Source organism: Symphodus melops (genome assembly GCF_947650265.1).
Source record: "Symphodus melops genome assembly, chromosome: 7".
Taxonomy (NCBI): Eukaryota; Metazoa; Chordata; class Actinopteri; order Labriformes; family Labridae; genus Symphodus; species Symphodus melops.
Window position 1 is genome coordinate 28,342,026 of NC_136697.1, and position 22,457 is coordinate 28,364,482.

The 22,457-nt window shown below is 46.7% G+C and overlaps 2 protein-coding genes across 5 annotated transcripts in view; one reads left to right on the top strand and one right to left on the bottom strand.

Moving 5' to 3' along the window:
• The first annotated feature begins 2,610 nt into the window (after positions 1-2,610).
• LOC306826308 (uncharacterized protein) lies at positions 2,611-13,189 on the top strand. Its single transcript, XM_079347508.1, has 2 exons — positions 2,611-4,790; positions 11,688-13,189. Exons 1-2 carry the CDS (start codon positions 3,407-3,409, stop codon positions 13,079-13,081), a joined length of 2,778 nt encoding a protein of 925 aa, XP_079203634.1. The 5' UTR covers positions 2,611-3,406; the 3' UTR covers positions 13,082-13,189.
• Positions 13,190-16,100: 2,911 nt separating this feature from the next.
• LOC306826983 (armadillo repeat-containing protein 1-like) overlaps positions 16,101-22,457 on the bottom strand; it is a 122,038-nt gene continuing 115,681 nt past the window's right edge. For 3 of the 4 annotated variants that reach the window (XM_079348584.1, XM_079348583.1, XM_079348582.1), the window contains exons 2-7: positions 21,564-21,757; positions 21,378-21,469; positions 20,821-21,037; positions 18,940-19,056; positions 18,717-18,791; positions 16,101-18,446 (exon numbers count right to left, since the gene is read on the bottom strand). In XM_079348584.1, the coding sequence (XP_079204710.1) occupies positions 18,255-18,446; positions 18,717-18,791; positions 18,940-19,056; positions 20,821-21,037; positions 21,378-21,469; positions 21,564-21,725 (855 nt within the window). In that variant the 5' untranslated portion in view covers positions 21,726-21,757 and the 3' untranslated portion in view covers positions 16,101-18,254. The remainder of the gene's footprint in view (positions 18,447-18,716; positions 18,792-18,939; positions 19,057-20,820; positions 21,038-21,377; positions 21,470-21,563; positions 21,758-22,457) is intronic. The other variant, XM_079348585.1, reaches the window with a different exon arrangement.

Genomic DNA, 22,457 nt, shown 5'->3' on the forward strand with positions numbered 1-22,457 from the left:
GCCACACACAGCCTTCTCTGAAACAAAGCTGGATTGAGTTCTTGTAATAAAGAGTCACATGACAGTGACAGAGGAGGTCGGGCTTAATCGAACCAAACCGTACCGATCCGTACCAGACTGCTGTGTGGAAACGAGGCTTTAGATTCACTGTCTTCAAGTATCAGAGGATATGACCTCTTTCCACATGCTGGACCCAGCATTCAAGGAGGCCAACCCCCCCTCTGGGCTAACCTTAAGGGACTGCAGGTTCACCTGAGATGAGCACAGCGATAGATAGATAGATAGATAGATAGATGGATAGATGGATAGATGGATAGATGGATAGATAGATAGATACTTTATTGATCCTGAGGGAAATTCAAGGCATCCAGTAGCAGTATACAGACAGGCAGGACACAAGACATTAGTTACAATACACACCCTCTGTCCCCCCTCCCCTCTGTATACAATAATCCCCCAATCAAGATTTAGCAGCCCCTATGTTGACTAAGAGTAAACATAATTACAGGTTAAACCTGTGCAGTTAGCATTAGCATTAGACTTAAACTAATATAGCATAATGTACATAACCTGTGAGGAGAGAAAAACATGTGCTGGTTAAAAGAGACCTGTAAACAGTTAAAGAACCTTAGAAACAAAGTGCTGACCTTCTAGAAACTAGTTCCATGTGCATGTACAGAGGTGTTTGAGGTAGTGCCCAGAGGTGTGAGTACAGTCATTAAACAGTCAATGCAGGGATGCAGACTGGGCCATTAAAGTGCTCAGCAACATAAAGGAGCAGTGATTAGCATTAAGTGTCCAAAACAATAAGGTGAAACCAGGAGTGATTAGGGTGATTATCATTAAAGTACCCAACTATTGAGGAACAGATTAGCATTAAGTGTTGAAGACAACAGAGTGAAACTTGACCTAGTTAGGGTGATCATGTCAACCATTACAGATGTAGCTAAACACAACAGTAGGATGAAACCAGACATGATTAGGGTGATTATCATTAAAGTGACCTGTGCTCAGCTAAACACAACATACAGATGTACGGTGCCTTGCGAAAGTATTCGGCCCCCTTGAACTTTTGCCACATTTCAGGCTTCAAACATAAAGATATAAAACTGTAATTTTTTGTGAAGAATCAACAACAAGTGGGACACAATCATGAAGTGAAACTAAATGTATTGGATATTTCAAACTGTATTAACAAGTAAAAAACTGAAAAATTGGGCGTGCAAAATTATTCAGCCCCCTTAAGTTAAGACTTTGTCGCGCCACCTTTTGCTGCGATTACTGCTGTAAGTCTCTTGGGGTCTGTCTCTATCAGTTTTGCACATTGAGAGAATATTTGCCCATTCCTCCTCGCTAACAGCTCGAGCTCAGTGACGTTGGATGGACAGCGTTTGTGAACAGCAGTTTTCAGTTGTTTCCACAGATTCTCGATAGGATTCAGGTCTGGACTTTGACTTGGCCATTCTAACACCTGGATATGTTTATTTGTGAACCACTCCATTGTAGATTTTGTTTCATGTTTTGGATCATTGTCTTGTTGGAAGACAAATCTCCGTCCCAGTCTCAGGTCTTTTGCAGACTCCATCAGGTTTTCTTCCTGTATTTGGCTCCATCCAGCTTCCCTGACCCTGCTGAAGACAAGCAGGCCCAAACCATGATGCTGCCACCACCATGTTTGACAGTGGGGATGGTGTGTTCATGGTGATGAGCTGTGTTGTGTTTGGTTGTGGTTTCATCTGAGCAGAGCACCTTCTTCCACATGTTTGGTGTGTGTCCCAGGTGGCTTGTGGCAAACTTTAAACGACACTTTTTATGGATATCTTTAAGAAATGGCTTTCTTCTTGCCACTCTTCCATAAAGGCCAGAGTTGTGCAGTATATGACTGATTGTTGTCCTGTGGACAGAGTCTCCCACCACAGCTGTACATGTCTGCAGTTCATCCAGAGTGATCATGGGCCTCTTGGCAGCATCTCTGATCAGTTTGTATGAGCTGAAAGTTTAGAGGGACGGCCGGGTCTTTGTAGATTTGCAGTGGTGTGATGCTCCTTCCATTTCAATATTATCGCTTGCACAGTGCTCCTTGGGATGTTTAAAGTTTGGGAAATCTTTTTGTATCCAAATCCAGCTTTAAACTTCTCCACAGCAGTATCTCAGACCTGCCTGGTCCTTGTTCTTCATGATGCTCTCTGCGCTTCAAACTGACCTCTGAGACTATCACAGAGCAGGTGCATTTATACGGAGACTTGATTACACACAGGTGGATTCTATTTATCATTATTAGTCATTTAGGTCAACATTGGATCATTCAGAGATCCTCACTGAACTTTTGGAGACAGTTTGCTGCACTCAAAGTAAAGGGGGCTGAATAATTTTGCACGCCCAATTTTCAGTTCTTTATTTGTTAATACAGTTTGAAATATCCAATAAATTTTGTTCCACTTCTTGATTGTGTCCCACTTGTTGTTGATTCCTCTCAAAAAATTACAGTTTTAAATCTTTATGTTTGAAGCCTGAAATGTGGCAAAAGGTCGAAAAGTTCAAGGGGGCCGAATACTTTCGCAAGGCACTGTAGCTAAACACAACATTAAGGGACACAGATCAGCTCCTCCCTGGCTGCTGCAGGTTCTGTAGATCTTCACCTGCTGAATCAAGCATCAGAGGATTCAGCTGACTACTTCCACTTCATACTTTTTAGAGTTTTGGACAGAATCAGAAACTACCTTCACAAGTTCGAGCACAAGACGTTTCTTTCCCTTGATTTTCGTAAGACGTCAATAAACGCAACTGGACAGGAGCGCTGCAGACAGTCCGCTGATCCCTGAAACCATAAGGACACAAAAAATCCTGCTCCAGAACCCAGAAGGACCATAAGAGCAAGGCACTGGTCCAACATCTGAATCCTGCCACTCTTTGAATCCTTTTCTCCATGTTTTTGTTTTCACATCCAGACTGAAGACCTGACTGAGCTCTTTGAGCAGTCAGAGCTCCACACAGCGATGAAGAGGAACTAATAACAACAAGCGTGACTTAGAGATTCCACTTCAAACTGCAGGAAGAGAAATGAAACTGTTCTGTGTTCCTGCTCTGAAGAAGCTCCGCCCCCTCACCTGTCTCACCTGAAACGAACCAGGAAACAGGCTGTTATTCTGCCTCACTCCGCAGAGACACACACTGACAGACGGACCTGCAGACACAAACCAGCAAGACTTCCACTGAGAGAGGACAAGAGGACGAGGACGAGGGGATACTGGGAGTACTTGTTATACTGGGATACTGGGAATACAAACACTTCAAGCTGCTGCTGAATCCACAAACTGAACCAGAGTTTCAAAGTCAGAGTAACTCTCAGGGACGAGGAGCGGCTTCCTGTTTTTCTGCTCCGTCATCAGTTTGACTCTGAGGTAAAATGGCGTCCAAGTTAGAGGAAAATCTCTGCTGTCCGATTTGCCTCGAGATCTTTAAAGATCCAGTGATCCTGTCCTGCTTCCACAGCTTCTGTAAAGACTGTCTGCAGAGCTGCTGGAAGGAGAAGGAGAAACAGGACTGTCCACTCTGTAAGAAGAGACATTCAAGGGAATTATTACCTCATAACTTTGCTTTAAAGAATCTGTTTGAGAGTTTCCTGCAGGAGAGAGATCAGAGAGCTTCAGAGGATCTCTGCAGTCTGCACTCTGAGAAACTCAAACTCTTCTGTCTGGACCATCAGGAGCCGGTGTGTCTCATCTGCAGAGATTCACAGAAACACTCTGAGCACAGATTCAGACCCATCGATGAAGCTGCTCAAGAACTCAAGAAGAAACTTCAGGAAACTCTGGAGCCGGTAAAGAAGAAGTTAAAGGTTTGTGAAGAAGTTAAAGTGAAGTTTGATCAAACAGCAGGACACATTCAGGTCCAGGCCCGACACACAGAGAGGCAGATTAAGGAGCAGTTTAAGAAGCTTCACCAGTTTCTAGAAGAGGAAGAGGAGGCCAGGCTGTGTGCACTGAGGGAGGAAGAGGAGCAGAAGAGTCAGAGGATGAAGGAGGAGATGGAGGCTCTGAGCAGAGAGATAGCAGCTCTTTCACTCACAGTCAGAGACACAGAGGACGAGCTGAGAGCTGCAGACGTCTCATTCCTGAAAAACTACAAGGCTGCAGTGGAAAGAGTCCAGCAGCGCCCCCTGCTGGAGGATCCACAGCTGCCCTCAGGAGCTCTGATAGACCAGGCCAAACACCTGGGCAACCTGAGCTTCAACATCTGGACCAAGATGAGGGACCTGGTCTCCTACAGTCCGATCATTCTGGACCCAAACACTGCTCACCCAGGACTCATCCTGTCTGAAGATCTGACCTGTGTGAGACGAGGACAGATACAGCAGCTTCCTGATAATCCAGAGAGGTTTGATGATTACAGGTCTGTCCTGGGCTCTGAGGGCTTTAACTCAGGGACTCACTGCTGGGACGTCCAGGTTGGAGACAATACACGCTGGGGACTGGGAGTGTTAGCAGAGTCCGACAAGAGGAAGGGAATCATACAGTCTGGATTTTGGAGAATATGGTTCCATGATGGTGAATACTGGGCACTCTCCCCGTCACATTCAGTCACTGCTCTCTCAGTGAAGAAGAAGTCTCAGAGGATCAGAGTGAATCTGGACTGTAACAGAGGAAAGCTGTCGTTCTCTGATCCTGATACTAACACACACATACACACCTTCACACACACTTTCACTGACAGGATGTTTCCATACATAAGAACTGGGGATAAAGTCCCACTGAAGATTTTACCAGAGAAGATCTCTGTGACTGTGGAACACTAACACATGATGATGAAGATGTTGGATATCTTGTTTGCTTGGTGACCTCAGGTAACCTCAGGTGTTGTATATATGTATACATGTGGAGGTGTGTCTCCTCAGCTGTTCTCAGACGTCTCACATGCTGTTAAGTCATTAAATGTTATTGGGAGCAGCTTCTGCTGTGCCGACTTTGTCAACGATTGAGAAGATTGAACAGCTGAATGAAGTTCATGTTCTGATTTGATTTACCATGAGTGGACTCTGAAGGATCGGGTTAAAACAGAGTTCCTTTGTTTGGTTCGTTATCGGACTTTAATGATTCTCCCCATCACGGCTATGGATTCTGATTGTTTTATTTGTGTGGTGGTGATTTGATCTCATGTGACATCAATGCAAGCATCATATTAAAAAGGTGAAGGTGTTCAAACTTTGACCCCAGATGATTGATTTGTGTACTGTGTTTAATAAGAATGGGTCATTCTGGGTATCGATGGATCTCATGATGACGTGTCATGTCTCCATGTCAACCACTGTAGTTTCAGTTAGCTACTGCTGTATAAAGTTTGTGTAAAAACGTTAAAATTCACAAGTGAGGGTCTTAGTTCATCTCAAAGGGCAGCCCTGCCGGAGGCCAACGCGCACCGGGAACAGGTCCAACTTACTGCTGGCAATGCGAACCAGACTCCTGCTCTGGTCGTACAAGGACCGGACCGCCCTTAGCAAAGGGCCCCCTAACCCCATACTCTCATAGCACCCCCCACAGGGCGCCACGAGGGACACGGTTGAACGCCTTCTCCAAATAAACAAAGCACATGTGGACTGGTTGGGCGAACTCCCATGAACCCACGAGCACCCGCTGGAGAGTGTAGAGCTGGTCCAGTGTTCCACGGCCAGGACGAAAACCGCATTGTTCCTCTTGGATCCGAGGTTCGACTAACGGCCGTATCCTCCTCTCCAGTACCCTGGAATAGACTTTCCCAGGGAGGCTGAGGAGTGTGATTGGGTTGGATAACACGTCCTGACGTACTACGGGTGAGCGTATTGCATCACTTCCTGTTGTGTCTCGCTACTACCTTACCGATCGATAGAGCTAAAGCTAGATTGTTTATCCTGTGTATTTTCTTACATTTGTCTCTAAATCACTGCACACTTTGACTAATCGAAATAATCACCAAGCACCCCTGCGAGCTATCTATAGATCTTCTGTTTGCGTTAAACTACGTGCTCTCAGGCTAACTTAGCAGTTAGCTTCTCATGCGATGGCTTCTCTCCCTGCCTCTCCCTCTCCTGCTCTCTCTTGTTCTGTGTGCCAGATGTCTAGTTACTCCTCGTCCTCCTTTACTGATAAAGGTATCTGTATTAAAGGTAGTTTATTTATAGCTTTGGAGGCGAGGGTGTCTGAGTTAGAGAGCAGGCTCCGCACCTTTGAGTCAGAGTCACAGTCATCTTACGCAGCAGCAGTTAGCTAGCCTTCTGTAGCCGGTGCGGGCCGACATAGTGTTAAATCTCCCCCGGTAGCTCCCGAGCAGCCGGGAGGCAGTGGCTGGGTTACTGTCCGAGGGAGGCATAGTAAGAAAACGAGGCTCACGGCCAACCACTTCATGTTTCAAACACATTTTCCTCACTCAGCGACCCGCTGAGACAAAAACTCTGATAATTGGAGACTCCATAGTCAGAAACGTGAAGTTAGCGAAGTCAGCGGGCATAGTTAGGTGTATACCCGGGGCCAGAGCGGGCATAGTTAGGTGTATACCCGGGGCCAGAGCGGGCATAGTTAGGTGTATACCCGGGGCCAGAGCGGGCAGAGTTAGGTGTATACCCGGGGCCAGAGCGGACATAGTTAGGTGTATACCCGGGGCCAGAGCGGGCAGAGTTAGGTGTATACCCGGGGCCAGAGCGGGCATAGTTAGGTGTATACCCAGGGCCAGAGCGGGCGACATCATGGCTCACTTAAAGCTGCTGACAAAGGCTAAACGTAGATTTGATAAAATTGTAATTCATGTCGGCACAAATGACTCCCGACTTCGCCAGTCGGAAATTACTAAGGTTAATGTGGAGTCGGTGTGTAGTTTTGCTAAGACGATGTCGGACTCCGTAGTTTTCTCTGGTCCTCTCCCTAATTTGACCAGTGATGACATGTATAGCCGCATGTCTTCATTCAACCGCTGGCTATCGAGGTGGTGTCCAGTAAACGATGTGGGCTTCATAGATAACTGGCAGTCCTTTTGGGGAAAGCCTGGTCTGCTAGCTAGAGATGGCATCCATCCTACTCTGGTTGGTGCAGCTCTATTATCTAGAAACGTAGCAGAGTTTATTAGTCCCAAACCCTGACAACTCATCAGAGTTCAGACCAGGATGCAGAGCTGCAGTCTTACACACTTCTCTGCGCTTCCTTTAGATCTGTTTACCTGCCACTATAGCTGTGACTGTAAATCTAACTGTAACTCAGTTAGATCTTCTTATAGCTGTAACCCTACTTATACTATAGATACTGTGTCTGTTCTCCGCCCCACACCTGTCATAGGCAATTCCAGCCTCAATAAAAGAGGCGTAAATCATAACAATTTAGTCAAAATCAAAACTACAAATACGATTTGGCAAAAAAATCTAACAATTAAATGCAGCTTACTAAACATGAGATCCCTAGCATCTAAATCTCTCCTGGTAAATGAGCTAATATCAGAGAATCATATTGATCTACTTTGTTTAACTGAAACCTTCTCAGGATGAATATGTTAGTTTAAATGAATCCACCCCTCCCAGTCATTTGAATGCTCATATAGCTCGAGACACTGGTCGAGGTGGTGGAGTAGCAGCTATTTTTAATTCTGGTCTTATAATCAATCGACTCGACCAAAGCTGAATTATACCTCTTTTGAAAGTCTTGCACTCAGTCTTTCACATCCAGTCTCTAGAACTTTTCAGCCAGTTCTAGTTGTTATAGTTTACCGCCCTCCTGGCCCATATTCAGAATTTCTATCAAACACAGTTCTTAGCTGTGATAGAATAATTGTTGTAGGTGATTTCAATATGTGGATGTTGTTAATGACAGTCTTAGCATGGCTTTCATGTCTCTATTGGACTCTATTGGCTTCACCCAGGGTGTAAACAAACCTACCCATCCATTTAACCCTGGATCTTGTTTTAGCTTATGGTATTGAAATTAATAATTTGTCGGTTTTTCTGGAAAATTCTCTGATATCAGACCATTTCCTAGTAACTTTTGATTTCTTCTTACCAACCTTAACTCCTCTTAATAAAAAAGTGCTCTCTAGAAGTTTAAATGATAATGCTGTAGCTAAATTTAAGGAAGCTATTTCAGCTGCCTTTGTTTCTGTTCCATCCTCTAACCTAGTTGAAAACTCCTATAATCACTTTAGTCCCTCTCAGCTGGATCAGTTTGTAGATAGTGCGGTGGATTCACTTAGAGTTACTCTGGATTCAATCGCCCCCCTAAAACCGAAGCCAATCAAACGACAGAGATCAGCTCCATGGTACAACTTAGAAACCCGTACTCTAAAACTAACGTCACGTAAATGTGAAAGAATTTGGCGCTCCACCAAAACGATAGAATCTCGTTTAATTTGTCCAGATAGTCATAATAGATATATGAAAGCTCTACGGCAGGCCCGCACTGCCTATTACTCGTCTCTTATCGAAGAAAATAAAAACAACCCTAGATACCTCTTCAGCACTGTAGCCAGGCTGACAGAGAGTCATAGTTCATTCATCTATTCCTTTAGCCCTTAGCAGTAATGATTTCATCAGCTTTTTTCATGATAAAATTCTAAACATTAGAGACAAAATTAGCAACTTACTACCTTTACTTAGTGCAGATTCCTCCTATATTTTCGATTCGGCAGAAACGGCTCCAAATTCTGATACTAACCTCGACTGTTTTTTCCAATTAACCTCTCAGAACTAAATTCGATTATTTCTGCGTCTAAACCGTCAACTTGTCTTTTAGATCCAATCCCAACCAAGCTGTTTAAGGAAGTCTTTCCTCTAGTTAGCAGCTCCATACTAGATATGATCAATTTATCTTTAGCAGCATGTTATGTACCCCAGTCATTTAAAGTAGCTGTAATTAAACCGCTCCTTAAAAAGCCTACTCTTGATTCAGGAACTCTAGCTAACTATAGACCTATATCTAACCTTCCTTTTATCTCCAAGATCTTAGAGAGAGTGGTAGCTAATCAGCTGTGTGACTGTCTCCATGACAACAGCCTGTTAGAGGAGTTCCAGTCTGGATTTAGAGCTTACCATAGCACTGAGACTAGTTAGAGTAACAAATGATCTTCTGTTAGCCTCAGACAGCGGACTTCTATCTGTGCTTGTCCTGTTAGATCTTAGTGCTGCTTTTGATACAATTGACCATCAGATTCTGTTACAGAGACTAGAACAATTGCTTGGAGTTACAGGGACTAGAACAATGACTTGGAGTTACAGGGACTAGAACAATGACTTGGAGTTACAGGGACTAGAACAATGACTTGGAGTTACAGGGACTGCTTTAAGTTGGTTTAGATCCTATTTATCAGACATCTCAGTTTGTGCATGTTCATGATGAGTCCTCTATGTACACCAAAGTTAGCCATGGAGTGCCTCAAGGATCAGTGCTTGGTCCGATTCTCTTTACATTATAGATGCTTCCTCTCGGTAGTATTATGAGGAAACACTCCATGAACTTTCATTGCTATGCAGACGATACTCAGCTCTACATAGCAATGAAGCCAGAAGACACCAACCAGCTCTGTAAACTAGAAGCCTGCCTCTAGGACATCAGGACCTGGATGACCAGAAACTTCTTACTGCTCAACTCAGACAAGACTGAAGTTATAGTGATTGGTCCTAAGAACCTTAGAGACTTTCTCTGCCGACATGACGGCCCTTAGTAGTATTAGTGTAGCCTCTAGTACCACTGTTAGGAACCTAGGAGTTCTGTTTGATCAGGATATGTCCTTTGATTCCTACATTAAACACATTTCAAGGACAGCTTATTTTCACCTTGGTAATATCTCTAAGATCAGGCAGATCCTGTCACAAAATGATGCTGAAATATTAGTTCATGCATTTGTTACCTCCAGGTTGGATTACTGTAATTCTATTTTAGCAGGGTGCTATGGTAAATCTCTAAAGACCCTCCAACTCGTCCAAAACGCTGCAGCTCGTGTTCTGACTAGAACTAGGAAAAGGGACCACATGACTCCTGTATTGGCTTCTCTCCATTGGCTCCCTATAAAATCTAGAATAGAATTTAAAATCCTTCTGCTCACCTACAAAGCTCTAAACGGTCAGGCACCATCCTATCTTAAAGAGTTACTTGTACCGTACTATCCATCAAGAACATTACGTTCCCAGAATGCAGGCCTGCTCGTGGTGCCTATAGTCTCTAAAAGTACTATGGGAGGTAGAGCCTTTAGTTATCAGGCTCCTTTGGAATCGTCTACCAGTCGGGGTCCGGGAGGCAGACACACTAGGTACTTTTAAGAATAGACTTAAAACTTTTCTTTTTGATAAATCTTATAGTTAGGGCTGGCTTAGGACCAGCTCATAGTTCTGCTGCTATAGGCCTAGACTACCGGGGGAACTGACACCAGGATCTCTTATCTCTCTCTCCCTCTCTCTCTCCCAGCTTTCATAGCTTATTACTGCTTGTCTCTATCTTTATATTCCAACCTCTCCATTTTTCTGGGAGCTCCTGAGCTCTCTTAGGTTCCTTGGGACTGTTGGTGAGGATGTCACTTCCTGTGTAACGTCGGTAAACAGAACTCTGGCGTGTTTAAAGCATTGAGTGTAACACAGCTGATTGTTTGCGTGTGTATTTGTCCTCGCCGCACACAGCCTTCTCTGAAACAAAGCTGGATTGAGTTCTTGTAATAAAGAGTCACATGACAGTGACAGAGGAGGTCGGGCTTAATCGAACCAAACCGTACCAAACTGTACCGATCCGTACCGGACTGCTGTGTGGAAACGAGGCTTTAGATTCACTGTCTTCAAGTATCAGAGGATATGACCTCTTTCCACATGCTGGACCCAGCATTCAAGGAGGCCAACCCCTCCTCTGGGCTAACCTTAAGGGACTGCAGGTTCACCTGAGATGAGCACAGCATTAAGGGACACAGATCAGCTCCTCCCTGGCTGCTGCAGGTTCTGTAGATCTTCACCTGCTGAATCAAGCATCAGAGGATTCAGCTGACTACTTCCACTTCATACTTTTTAGAGTTTTGGACAGAATCAGAAACTACCTTCACAAGTTCAAGCACAAGAAGTTTCTCTCCCTTGATTTTCGTAAGACGTCAATAAACGCAACTGGACAGGAGCGCTGCAGACAGTCCGCTGATCCCTGAATCCATAAGGACACAAAAAATCCTGCTCCAGAACCCAGAAGGACCATAAGAGCAAGGCACTGGTCCAACATCTGAATCCTGCCACTCTTTGAATCCTTTTCTCCATGTTTTTGTTTTCACATCCAGACTGAAGACCTGACTGAGCTCTTTGAGCAGTCAGAGCTCCACACAGCGATGAAGAGGAACTAATAACAACAAGCGTGACTTAGAGATTCCACTTCAAACTGTAGAAAGAGAAATGAAACTGTTCTGTGTTCCTGCTCTGAAGAAGCTCCGCCCCCTCAACTATGACAAACCAGGAAACAGGCTGTTATTCTGCCTCACTCTGCAGAGACACACTGACAGACGGACCTGCAGACACAAACCAGCACGACTTCCACTGAGAGAGGACAGAAGGACGAGGGGATACTGGGAGTACTTGTTATACTGGGATACTGGGAATACAAACACTTCAAGCTGCTGCTGAATCCACAAACTGAACCGAGTTTCAAAGTCTGAGTAACTCTCAGGGACGGGGAGCGGCTTCCTGTTTTTTTCTGCTCCATCTTCAGTTTGACTCTGAGGTAAAATGGCGTCCAAGTTAGAGGAAGATCTGAGCTGTCCGATCTGCCTCGAGATCTTTAAAGATCCAGTGATCTTGTCCTGCTGCCACAGCTTCTGTAAAGACTGTCTGCAGAGCTGCTGGAGGGAGAAGGAGAACCAGGAGTGTCCACTCTGTAAGAAGAGACAATCAAGGGAAGGATTACCTCCTAACTTTGCTTTAAAGAATCTGTGTGAGAGTTTCCAGCAGGAGAGAGATCAGAGAGCTTCAGAGGATCTCTGCAGTCTGCACTCTGAGAAACTCAAACTCTTCTGTCTGGACCATCAGGAGCCGGTGTGTCTCATCTGCAGAGATTCACAGAAACACTCTGAGCACAGATTCAGACCCATCGATGAAGCTGCTGAAGAACTCAAGAAGAAACTTCAGGAAACTCTGGAGCCGGTAAAGAAGAAGTTAAAGGTTTGTGAAGAAGTTAAAGTGAAGTTTGATCAAACAGCAGGACACATTCAGGTCCAGGCCCGACACGCAGAGAGGCAGATTAAGGAGCAGTTTAAGAAGCTTCACCAGTTTCTAGAAGAGGAAGAGGAGGCCAGGCTGTGTGCACTGAGGGAGGAAGAGGAGCAGAAGAGTCAGAGGATGAAGGAGGAGATGGAGGCTCTGAGCAGAGAGATAGCAGCTCTTTCACTCACAGTCAGAGACACAGAGGACGAGCTGAGAGCTGCAGACGTCTCATTCCTGAAAAACTACAAGGCTGCAGTGGAAAGAGTCCAGCAGCGCCCCCTGCTGGAGGATCCACAGCTGCCCTCAGGAGCTCTGATAGACCAGGCCAAACACCTGGGCAACCTGAGCTTCAACATCTGGACCAAGATGAAGGACATGGTCTCCTACAGTCCGATCATTCTGGACCCAAACACTGCTAATCCATACCTCATCCTGTCTGAAGATCTGACCTGTGTGAGAGGAGGACAGAGACAGCAGCTTCCTGATAATCCAGAGAGGTTTGATTATTACTTTTCTGTCCTGGGCTCTGAGGGCTTTAACTCAGGGACTCACAGCTGGGACATCCAGGTTGGAGACAATACACACTGGTTTCTGGGAGTGTTATCAGAGTCTGTACAGAGGAAGGGAGTCATACAGTCTGGCTTATGGAGAATATGGTTCTATGATGGTAAATACAGAGCATGCTCCCCGTCACATTCAGTCACTCTTCTCTCAGTGAAGAAGAAGCCTCAGAAGATCAGAGTGAATCTGGACTGTAACAGAGGAAAGCTGTCGTTCTCTGATCCTGATACTAACACACACATACACACCTTCAGACACACTTTCACTGACAGGATGTTTCCTTACATTAGCACTGGGGATAAACTCCCACTGAAGATTTTACCAGAGAAGATCTCTGTGACTGTGGAACACTAACACATGAAGATGAAGATGTTGGATATCTTGTTTGCTTGGTGACCTCAGGTAACCTCAGGTGTTGTATATATGTATACATGTGGAGGTGTGTCTCCTCAGCTGTTCTCAGACGTCTCACATGCTGTTAAGTCATTAAATGTTATTGGGAGCAGCTTCTGCTGTGCCGACTTTGTCAACGATTGAGAAGATTGAACAGCTGAATTAAGTTCATGTTACATTCATAGTACATTATTTTTGACGTAAATTGAAACTTTCATGACGTAGATGTTGAGAGTCAACCAGAGTATATAGGAGGGAAGCACAAGCTTCTCTCTGGGTCAGTCTTCCTTTTTGGGACTTGACTTTTGCTCTACTTGTTCTGGACCTGTGATCAACTGACTTATATTCTCTTTTATTGAGCTCTAGTCACTCACTGTGAGAATAGCACTCTTTTGTAGGATTTGTATTATTTTGTAATCTCTGTGTTTAATCAATTGTGTTATTATAAAATAAAAGGAAACCTTCCATTGTAAGGACTTTCCAACAAAAACCCTTTTCCTTTTAGATCTTATATTTCTCTCTTGTTGGACCACGACGGACCAAAGGGACAGAAGACTAAGGTAAGAAGCTTTTTGTCCCCATTGTTCCAATACCAGAGAGGGAAACATAGACTGGGGAGGGACACTCTGCTTTAAAGTGGTTAGGACCCACTAGGGTGTGAGAGACCCAAGGAGAGTCCCCTCCAGGTAACGGCTGCGAAAGGAGGCCTTTCCAGTATTAACAGCCTATGATCTGACCATAGAGGGGAATGACTTCCAAACTGTAATAAGGAGGGCCGGCTCTGTGGGGGGTACAGAGCTGGACAGACTGGTGAGGAGGGCTGGCTCTGTGGGGGGTACAGAGCCGGACTCACTGGTGAAAGTGGTAGAGAGGAGGTCTCTGGACAAAATGCTCTACATCATGGACAACACACACCACCCTCTGCACAGCACCTTCACCGGTCAGAGGAGCATGTTCAGTGACAGACTGCTGTCACAGTCGTGCTCCACGGACAGACTCAAGAACTCTTTTGTCCCCCTATAGGCCATAAGACTGTACTACACTTCACTGTCACGGCAGGGAAGAAGCACACGGTGATCCCTGGACTCTTTTTTCACTTTTTTTCTCACTGCTCATCTGCACTGCTGACCTCAGAGTCAGCCCCCAGTTGGACACTTTAATGCATATTGATAGTCACCTTACTGAGCACTGGTCACTTTAATGATAATCACTCTAATCATGTCTGGTTTCATCCTACTGCTGTGTTTAGCTACATCTGTAATGGCTGACATGATCACTCTAACTAGGTCAAGTTTCACTCTATTGTCTTCAACACTTAATGCTAATCTGCTCCTCAATAGTTGGGTACTTTAATGATAATCACCCTAATCACTCCTGGTTTCAGGTTATTGTCTAGGACACTTAATGCTAATCACTGCTCCTTTATGTTGCTGAGCACTTTAATGGCCCAGTCTGCATTCCTGCATTGACTGTTTAATGACTGTACTCACACCTCTGGCACTACCTCAAACACCTCTGTACATGCACATGGAACTAGTTTCTAGAAGGTCAGCACTTTGTTTCTAAGGCTCTTTAACTGTCTACAGGTCTCTTTTAAACATCACATGTTTTTCTCTCCTTCACAGGTTATGTACATTATGCTATATAAGTTTTAAGTCTAATGCTAATGCTAACTGCACAGGTTTAACCTGTAATTATGTTTACTCTTAGTCACATAGGGGCTGCTAAATCTTGTTTGGGGGATTATTGTATACAGGGGGGGGGACAGAGGGTGTGTATTGTAACTAATGTCTTGTGTCCTGCCTGTCTGTATACTGCTACTGGATGCCTTGAATTTCCCTCGGGATCAATAAAGGATCTATCTATCTATCTATCTATCTATCTATCTAACTCAATAACTTTAAAGGTATAAAAGCTGAATAAACTGTATTTCTTTAACCGCTCCTAAGAACCAATAGTGATGTTCTAGTTCAAGGCAGCAGCGATGTCTTTATGAAAGGCAGTTATTGGTCCTCCTGACGAGATTCACACTCGGCCCAGACCGACCAATCAAAGTGAGGCAGGGTCGAGGTTTCAAGGTCAAGTAGTAAATAAGAGCAACAAACTAGGATATTAAAATAATTCCTAAAAATGCCAACTGCTTAGCCGAGATCCCCGCGCTCTCGCAACACGTTATAGTGTAGTATAAGATCGTTGGTCGAGGACGAGATACTGTACCAGTCTATGCACTGTGGTTTGGTTCACTTCCCTGGTTTGGTCCAGAAAGCGTTCTCACCTACTGCGAACTGAACTCTGGTGCACTTGGAAGTGAACAGAGACCCCCGTTGTTAAGTGGACCAGAGTTCGTTTGTGCGTTCACATCACCCCAAACCAAACGAACTATCCAACAAACCGCACCAGTTTGTTTCAAGCAGACCAAACGGCTCAGGTGTGAAAGCACCCTTAAAGAAACCTTCAGAGACCAGACACACTTCGAATGACACGTTTTTATTCTCTGATCAAACTTCAGGAATCATCATTACACAACCGACTGTTTGTACAGCAGCACACCGATGATGAAGATGAAGAAGAACACTCTTGTTTACACGCTTCAGGGAATAATTCCAAAAATCAAGATTTCAATAGAAATCACATCATTAAATAAACGAGGTGTAAAATAAAACCTGAGTAGGAGAGATAAAGGATAGAAAACACAGACTGTTTCAACTGCATGCTCTCTAACGGCCAGCAGGGGGCGACTCCTCTGCTTATGATTAAAGCCTATGATGAAGTCTTCCTGATGACATCCTGGTCTTTGGAGTGTGTGTGGACACTGTCTCTACCTGGAGTCTGTTTGGTTGTTTTGCTGCTTCACAGGAGATACAGGTACTAACTCGTCTGAAGTCCTCAGCTCAGACAGAAGAGTGTCATCTGCATAGAGAACACGGCAGACATCAAACCTCACATCTCTCAGAGTCGTGATGAGTCAGCTTCTTATTACCATCGATGTCTCCGCTCAGATCGAAAACAGTCATGCTTCCATCTCAGACTGTGATTGGACAGCGTGAGGAGGAGGCGGAGCCTTTAACATTCAATAAAAAGATAAAATATATTACTTTTGTTTGTTGACATGTTTTTAGTCCGGGCTGCAGGATGGCTGACTCGTCTGTTTGGAGCATGTCTGCAGTATGCAGCTGAACAGTAGGGGGCAGCGTAGAGGCAGAGGGGGAGTCACACAGCTTCAGGGACAATGACAGAAACGTCTCCAGGTAGCTCAGAGGAGTTGCACTGCACGGATCAGACGTTCTCAACGGAGCCTTTAGGATGACGTCATGTTGCGCTCCACTTCTTTATTTGGTCATTTCCTGGGGATATTTATTGTTCCAGAGTTTAACGTATTTTTTATCCATTTAAAGTGAGGCAGGAATGTTAAATTAATCTGTGATGACTCAAAGTGTTTCTATGATAAACTGACTTGATGTGATTCAGGTACAAACACACAACACCGACATCACACAAGGACACATCTGTACAAGGTCATTAAAGGTCGTTTCATGACACGTCAGCCATCGGGGTCGTCCATGTTTGTTTCCAGAGGGCGTGAGGAGTGTGAGCTGGATTACAAACATGTGACCAGTGAGCCTGCAGGAGGCGCCGTGTCCGACGCCGTCTCTCACGGACGAGTTCAATGTCTGCTCTGATTTAAAACACGAGCACTAATCTGAGTTCCCGTTGAAGAAGAGAAGTAAACCGCTGCAGGTGAAGCAGGAAATCACCGCTCCGTGTGACGGCGCTGAGGAGGCGGGGCTAATATAGGAAGTACCCCGCAGCGTCGGGTCTCGTTGATCCCAGCAGAACGAGCGAAGAGGAATCAAACCGGTCCCCTTTCAGTAAGTGGTCTGCCCGTCTGAGTGTCACCATGGTAACGCAGGAGTGCAGTGACATCACAGGAGGGGGCGTAACAGCATTAGGACAAATACCCAGAATCCTTTGCAACACGTTGACTGTGTGCTGAGGCGGCTGGACCTCAGTAATTATTTATTATCTACAGTTCACTGAAGCTCCTCCTCTTCATACTATGAGCCGGGAAGTGGCGGCGTTTATCCTGCAGACGGCAGGAAGTCACTTCACTTTGGATCGGAGGTCAAGGTCGCTTCTTCAGCTGCTCATCGGACTGTAAACAACATTTAGTTTGAAAGAGGAAACCTTAAAGTCTCCACACGGATGATGATTCTGACCTTTAAGGGACCGGCGAGCTACAAGTCCCATCAACAAGGTGGACGTGGCGTCCACGTGTTCTCAGACATGACATCATGGTCAGCTGTCACATCGCTCTGATGGATGACGGTGAGAGAGGACTGAAGGCACAGCTGACTGAACGTCACTCAGTCTGGTGTTCATTATAAAGAAAGAGAGAGAGAGGGCGAGAGGGCGAGAGAGAGAGAGAGAGGGAGGGAGAGAGAGAGAGAGAGAGAGAGAGAGAGGGAGAGAGAGAGGGAGAGAGAGAGAGAGAGACAGAGAGAGGGAGAGAGAGAGAGAGACACAGAGAGAGGGCGAGAGAGAGAGAGAGAGAGGGCGAGAGAGAGAGAGAGAGAGGGCGAGAGAGAGAGGGGGGGGAGAGAGAGAGAGAGAGAGAGAGAGGGTGAGAGAGAGGGCGAGAGAGAGACAAAGGGCGAGAGAGAGAGAGAGAGAGAAAGAGAGAGAGAGAGAGAGAAAGAGAGAGAGAGAGAAAGAGAGAGAGGGCGAGAGAGGGCGAGAGAGAGGGCGAGAGAGAGACAAAGGGCGAGAGAGAGAGAGAGAGAGAGAAAGAGAGAGAGGGCGAGAGAAAGAGAGAGAGAGAGAAAGAGAGAGAGAGAGAAAGAGAGAGAGGGCGAGAGAGAGACAGAGAGAGAGACAGAGAGAGAGAGAAAGAGAGAGAGGGCGAGAGACAGACAAAGGGCGAGAGAGAGAGAGAGGGAGGGGCGTCATGTTGCTGCTGTTAAGACTTCTGGGTAACAGATGGAGGCTCGTGTCCACACGCAGACTTTGGACAGACCGGTCCTGGTCTCTGACAGCAGACCGTCTCAGTCCGACTCACACAGGTGACATTTGGCAGCTGGTGGTTTTGGTTCTGAGAGGACGCGGGGGGGTAACAGAGGAAGGGGGGCAGGCAGGGTCACCAGTAGAAGGAGCGGGACAGGAAGTTGGTGGCGGTGCCGAGCCAGCTGGCCCCGTCCTGATCGGATCCCACCCGGGTCACCGCCTTGTCGGGCTCCTGAGACGGACTCTCGTCCTCAGGGAGGTAGTCCGGCAGGTTCACGTTCTGCTCCACCAACACCGACCCGTCCTCAGCAAACGGGATCAAAACCTGCAGAGGACACCTTCCATCAAACTCACAGAAAAAAACACAAAAGAACTTTATTGATCCCTCATCAGTCCGGCTCAAAGAACTGGGTCTTTGTCCGCTTCAAGCTCACCTGACCTCACTGACAACGACCAGAACCAAACAGCAGTGCATTGTGGGTTGGACTTAGCCATCAGTAAACAACGTTAAATAGAGTTGCTGTGTGGCTAACGTTAGCATTGCTAATAACAGCAGGCTAACGTCCTCCCTGTCCTGTTGATGGATCGGACTCACCTCGTCTCCGTCCTCTCCCTTCACCACCTGCTGAGCCGTCATCACCAGCGTGGACGCGATCGCAGACGCCAGAGCCTGAAAACACCAAACATTCATCCGTCAGCCGCTCAGCTTCATCAATATCATCAATCTCATGAACCGGCACAGGTGGCCTAGTGGTGAGCTGACTGCAGTCCTGTGCTCTAATATGATGATAGTACAGGGTTAGGGTTAGACCTCTGACCTCGGCCTTCAGGTCCGAGCGGATCCGGACGATGCATCTCTTGACGGTCATCTGGAAGGTGAAGCTGATGACTCCTCGGATCTTCAGCAGAGCCTCCTCACACAGACTCCTCCGACTCTGCAGACAGACATCATCAAACGATCAGCAGACAGACATCATCAAACGATCAGCAGACAGACAAACGATCAGCAGACAGACATCATCAAACGATCAGCAGACAGACAAACGATCAGCAGACAGACATCATCAAACGATCAGCAGACAGACATCATCAAACGATCAGTGAGTGGAGAGGATACTCTGAGCAGGGCGTGACTTACATCATCACTGAACAGTTATTCAGCTGCTTTTTATCTTCTTGATCAACCAATCACAGCTTTTGAAAGAATGTGTCATACCTAACGACGAGGTCCAGCCTGTCCAATCAGATTAGACTAAATCACTCCTCAGCTACGACTCACTGCCAGGAGTGCAGTGTTGTTGAGACAGGTACAACAGTTTACTGATCTTCTATAAACCAATATTAAACCAAATAGAACTTCATGAAGCAGTCTGTAGCTCCGCCCCCTAGTGTTTAAAATGAATACTGCAGTCTGAACTCTAATCATCACAGAGAGCTGTCTCCCCCCCTCCTATCACACAGGTCAGCATGTAGTGGACACTGTAGCTTCAGTGTTTAGCCAGCTCTGCATGTGGTGGACACTGTAGCTTCAGTGTTTAGCCTGCTCTGCATGTGGTGGACACTGTAGCTTCAGTGTTTAGCCAGCTCTGCATGTGGTGGACACTGTAGCTTCAGTGTTTAGCCAGCTCTGCATGTGGTGCACACTGTAGCTTCAGTGTTTAGCCAGCTCAGCATGTGGTGGACACTGTAGCTTCAGTGTTTAGCCAGCTCAGCATGTAGAGACACTGTAGCTTCAGTGTTTAGCCAGCTCAGCATGTAGAGACACTGTAGCTTCAGTGTTTAGCCAGCTCTGCATGTAGAGACACTGTAGCTTCAGTGCTTAGCCAGCTCAGCATGTAGAGACACTGTAGCTTCAGTGTTTAGCCAGCTCTGCATGTGGTGGACACTGTAGCTTCAGTGTTTAGCCAGCTCTGCATGTGGTGGACACTGTAGCTTCAGTGCTTAGCCAGCTCTGCATGTGGTGGACACTCTAGCTTCAGTGTTTAGCCAGCTCTGCATGTGGTGGACACTGTAGCTTCAGTGTTTAGCCAGCTCTGCATGTGGTGGACACTGTAGCTTCAGTGTTTAGCCAGCTCTGCATGTGGTGGACACTGTAGCTTCAGTGTTTAGCCAGCTCTGCATGTGGTGGACACTGTAGCTTCAGTGTTTAGCCAGCTCTGCATGTGGTGGACACTGTAGCTTCAGTGTTTAGCCAGCTCTGCATGTGGTGGACACTGTAGCTTCAGTGTTTAGCCAGCTCTGCATGTGGTGGACTCTGTAGCTTCAGTGTTTAGCCAGCTCTGCATGGGTCTGTAAAGCTTTCTGCGTTCTAACCTCTCTCCATGTTTCATCTCCAACATTGATCCTAGTTTGAGCAGCTTTCTGCTGCTGGAGCTTATTAGAAACATGCAGAGGCTTTTTAGCTCGGGTACAATCACTTCTATCTGAAGCAGTTCCACTGCCCGCTTCCATCGCTGCAACACCTGTTCACCTGATAACTGCTCTCATATCTGGCAAACCCAGGGGCGTCCAAAACGGCCTTCAAAGCCCCGTCTACCTTCTCTGGTCCAATCAGATCCAGAGCATTCAGGAGCAGAATCTAAAGTTAGAAGGAGGACATACTGGCTGCTGCATTGACTCCGGTGAGGAGCTCTCTGAATATCAGCGAATAGAAGTCTGTTCTTTGTCTGTGATGTCATCATGAGGTGTTCCCCGCTCACCGAGTCGTCCAGCCCGTCGATGTGGAGGATGACCGTCTTGGCTCTCTTGTTGCTCGAGCCCAGGAAGAACTGGGCTTTACGCCGGCTGCTGACCGTCTCCTCGGCCGTCTCAGAGTCAGCGCCGCCCGACGCCTGAAGGACCTCGTAGATCTCCGACGCCAGCAGCTTGGTCTCCCCGGGGGTGGTGGACCTGGACGAGACCAGTGACTGATTAAGACTGGAACACAGCGGTCACATGCTCAGAGACGTAAACAGAAAAAAACTCAGATGTTTTTATGGCACCCAACAAACAGAAACCCGTTCTCCTCTTCCTCCCTGAAGTCCTGAACCTGAAGTCTCATCCTCAGATCCCTCTGTGACCTTTAACCTCTGCCTGCAGGGACCTTCATCTCTAACATGTATGTTGGTATGCTGGCTGCAGCCAGGCCTCTTATACACCCCGTAGGTGTGACCGTCTGTCTGTGCTGTGATTGGCAGGTGTAGCCCCGCCTCTCGTCCAATGACAGCTGGGATCAGTCCGACCTGTTTGGATCATAATGAGGTTCATCAGGACTCACTTCTGCACCACGTTCTGCAGGCTCAGCATCATCCCCAGCTCCCCCTTCAGCTTCTCCCGGTTGGCTCGGCATTCTGCCAGGTAACGGATCGCCTGGAACAACCAATCACAGTCAGCCAGGTGAAGGGGGCGGGACCAGAACCCTGATCTGACACCTTGCTTCATGTACAGTAAAGTAGACACTCACCAGGAGGGCGGAGTAGACCACCTGAGGGTTGGGGTTATCCAGGAACAGGATGAGTCCTGGCAGGCAGCCCTGGTCCTGGACAATGGCCCTGCGGTTCATGGGGTCGGCGGCCAGGTCCCGCAGCTGGTTGACCACGGCCAGGGCGTCCGGCTCCGCACTCATGGCTGCTCTTCACTCAGCCATACAAGAAGCAGCTGAAGAACACAAACATTCAAACATGAGACCTTCAGGGTCGCTCAACCAGTCCGACCTCCGGGGTCAAAAGGTCAACAGGCACGCGCTCTGTCGCTGCTTCATACTGTCGAATTAAAAACACCTTCCTCATTAGACGCCATATTTCAAACCTGCGTGGTGTGACCTATCTCAGAGTCTCAGGACTCGTTCACCACCTCGTCACCATAGCAACATGACCACGACAACTATGAGCGAGCGTGCGTCCCTCTGGAAAATGGAGGAGGAGACGTTATCGTCCCTGAGAGAGCTCTGTTGTTTTGAAAGGTTCTGACCCGGTCAGAAGAGACCAGGCTCTGTCCTTTTAAATGTTGGACCTCTCACATCAGGTCTCCAGACAAAACCACTTAGACCCGGTCTCAGACCGCATCACTGTGACCAGAAGGACCACGCCTCTTTGTAAAAGAACCAATCACTTCATTCAGTCAAGAGTTTGATTCTGATCCCCCAACGCCCCAAACCTGAGTGAGGGAGACGCCCCCTAAACACAAGAGTTTTTCTGACTTATGGTCCTGGTCTCGCCCTGCAGTGGTCCTGGTCTTGTCTCAGTCTCGCCCTGCAGTGGTCCTGGTCTTATCTCGGTCTCGCCCTGCAGTGGTCCTGGTCTTGTCTCGGTCTCGCCCTGCAGTGGTCCTCGTCTTGTCTCGGTCTCGCCCTGCAGTG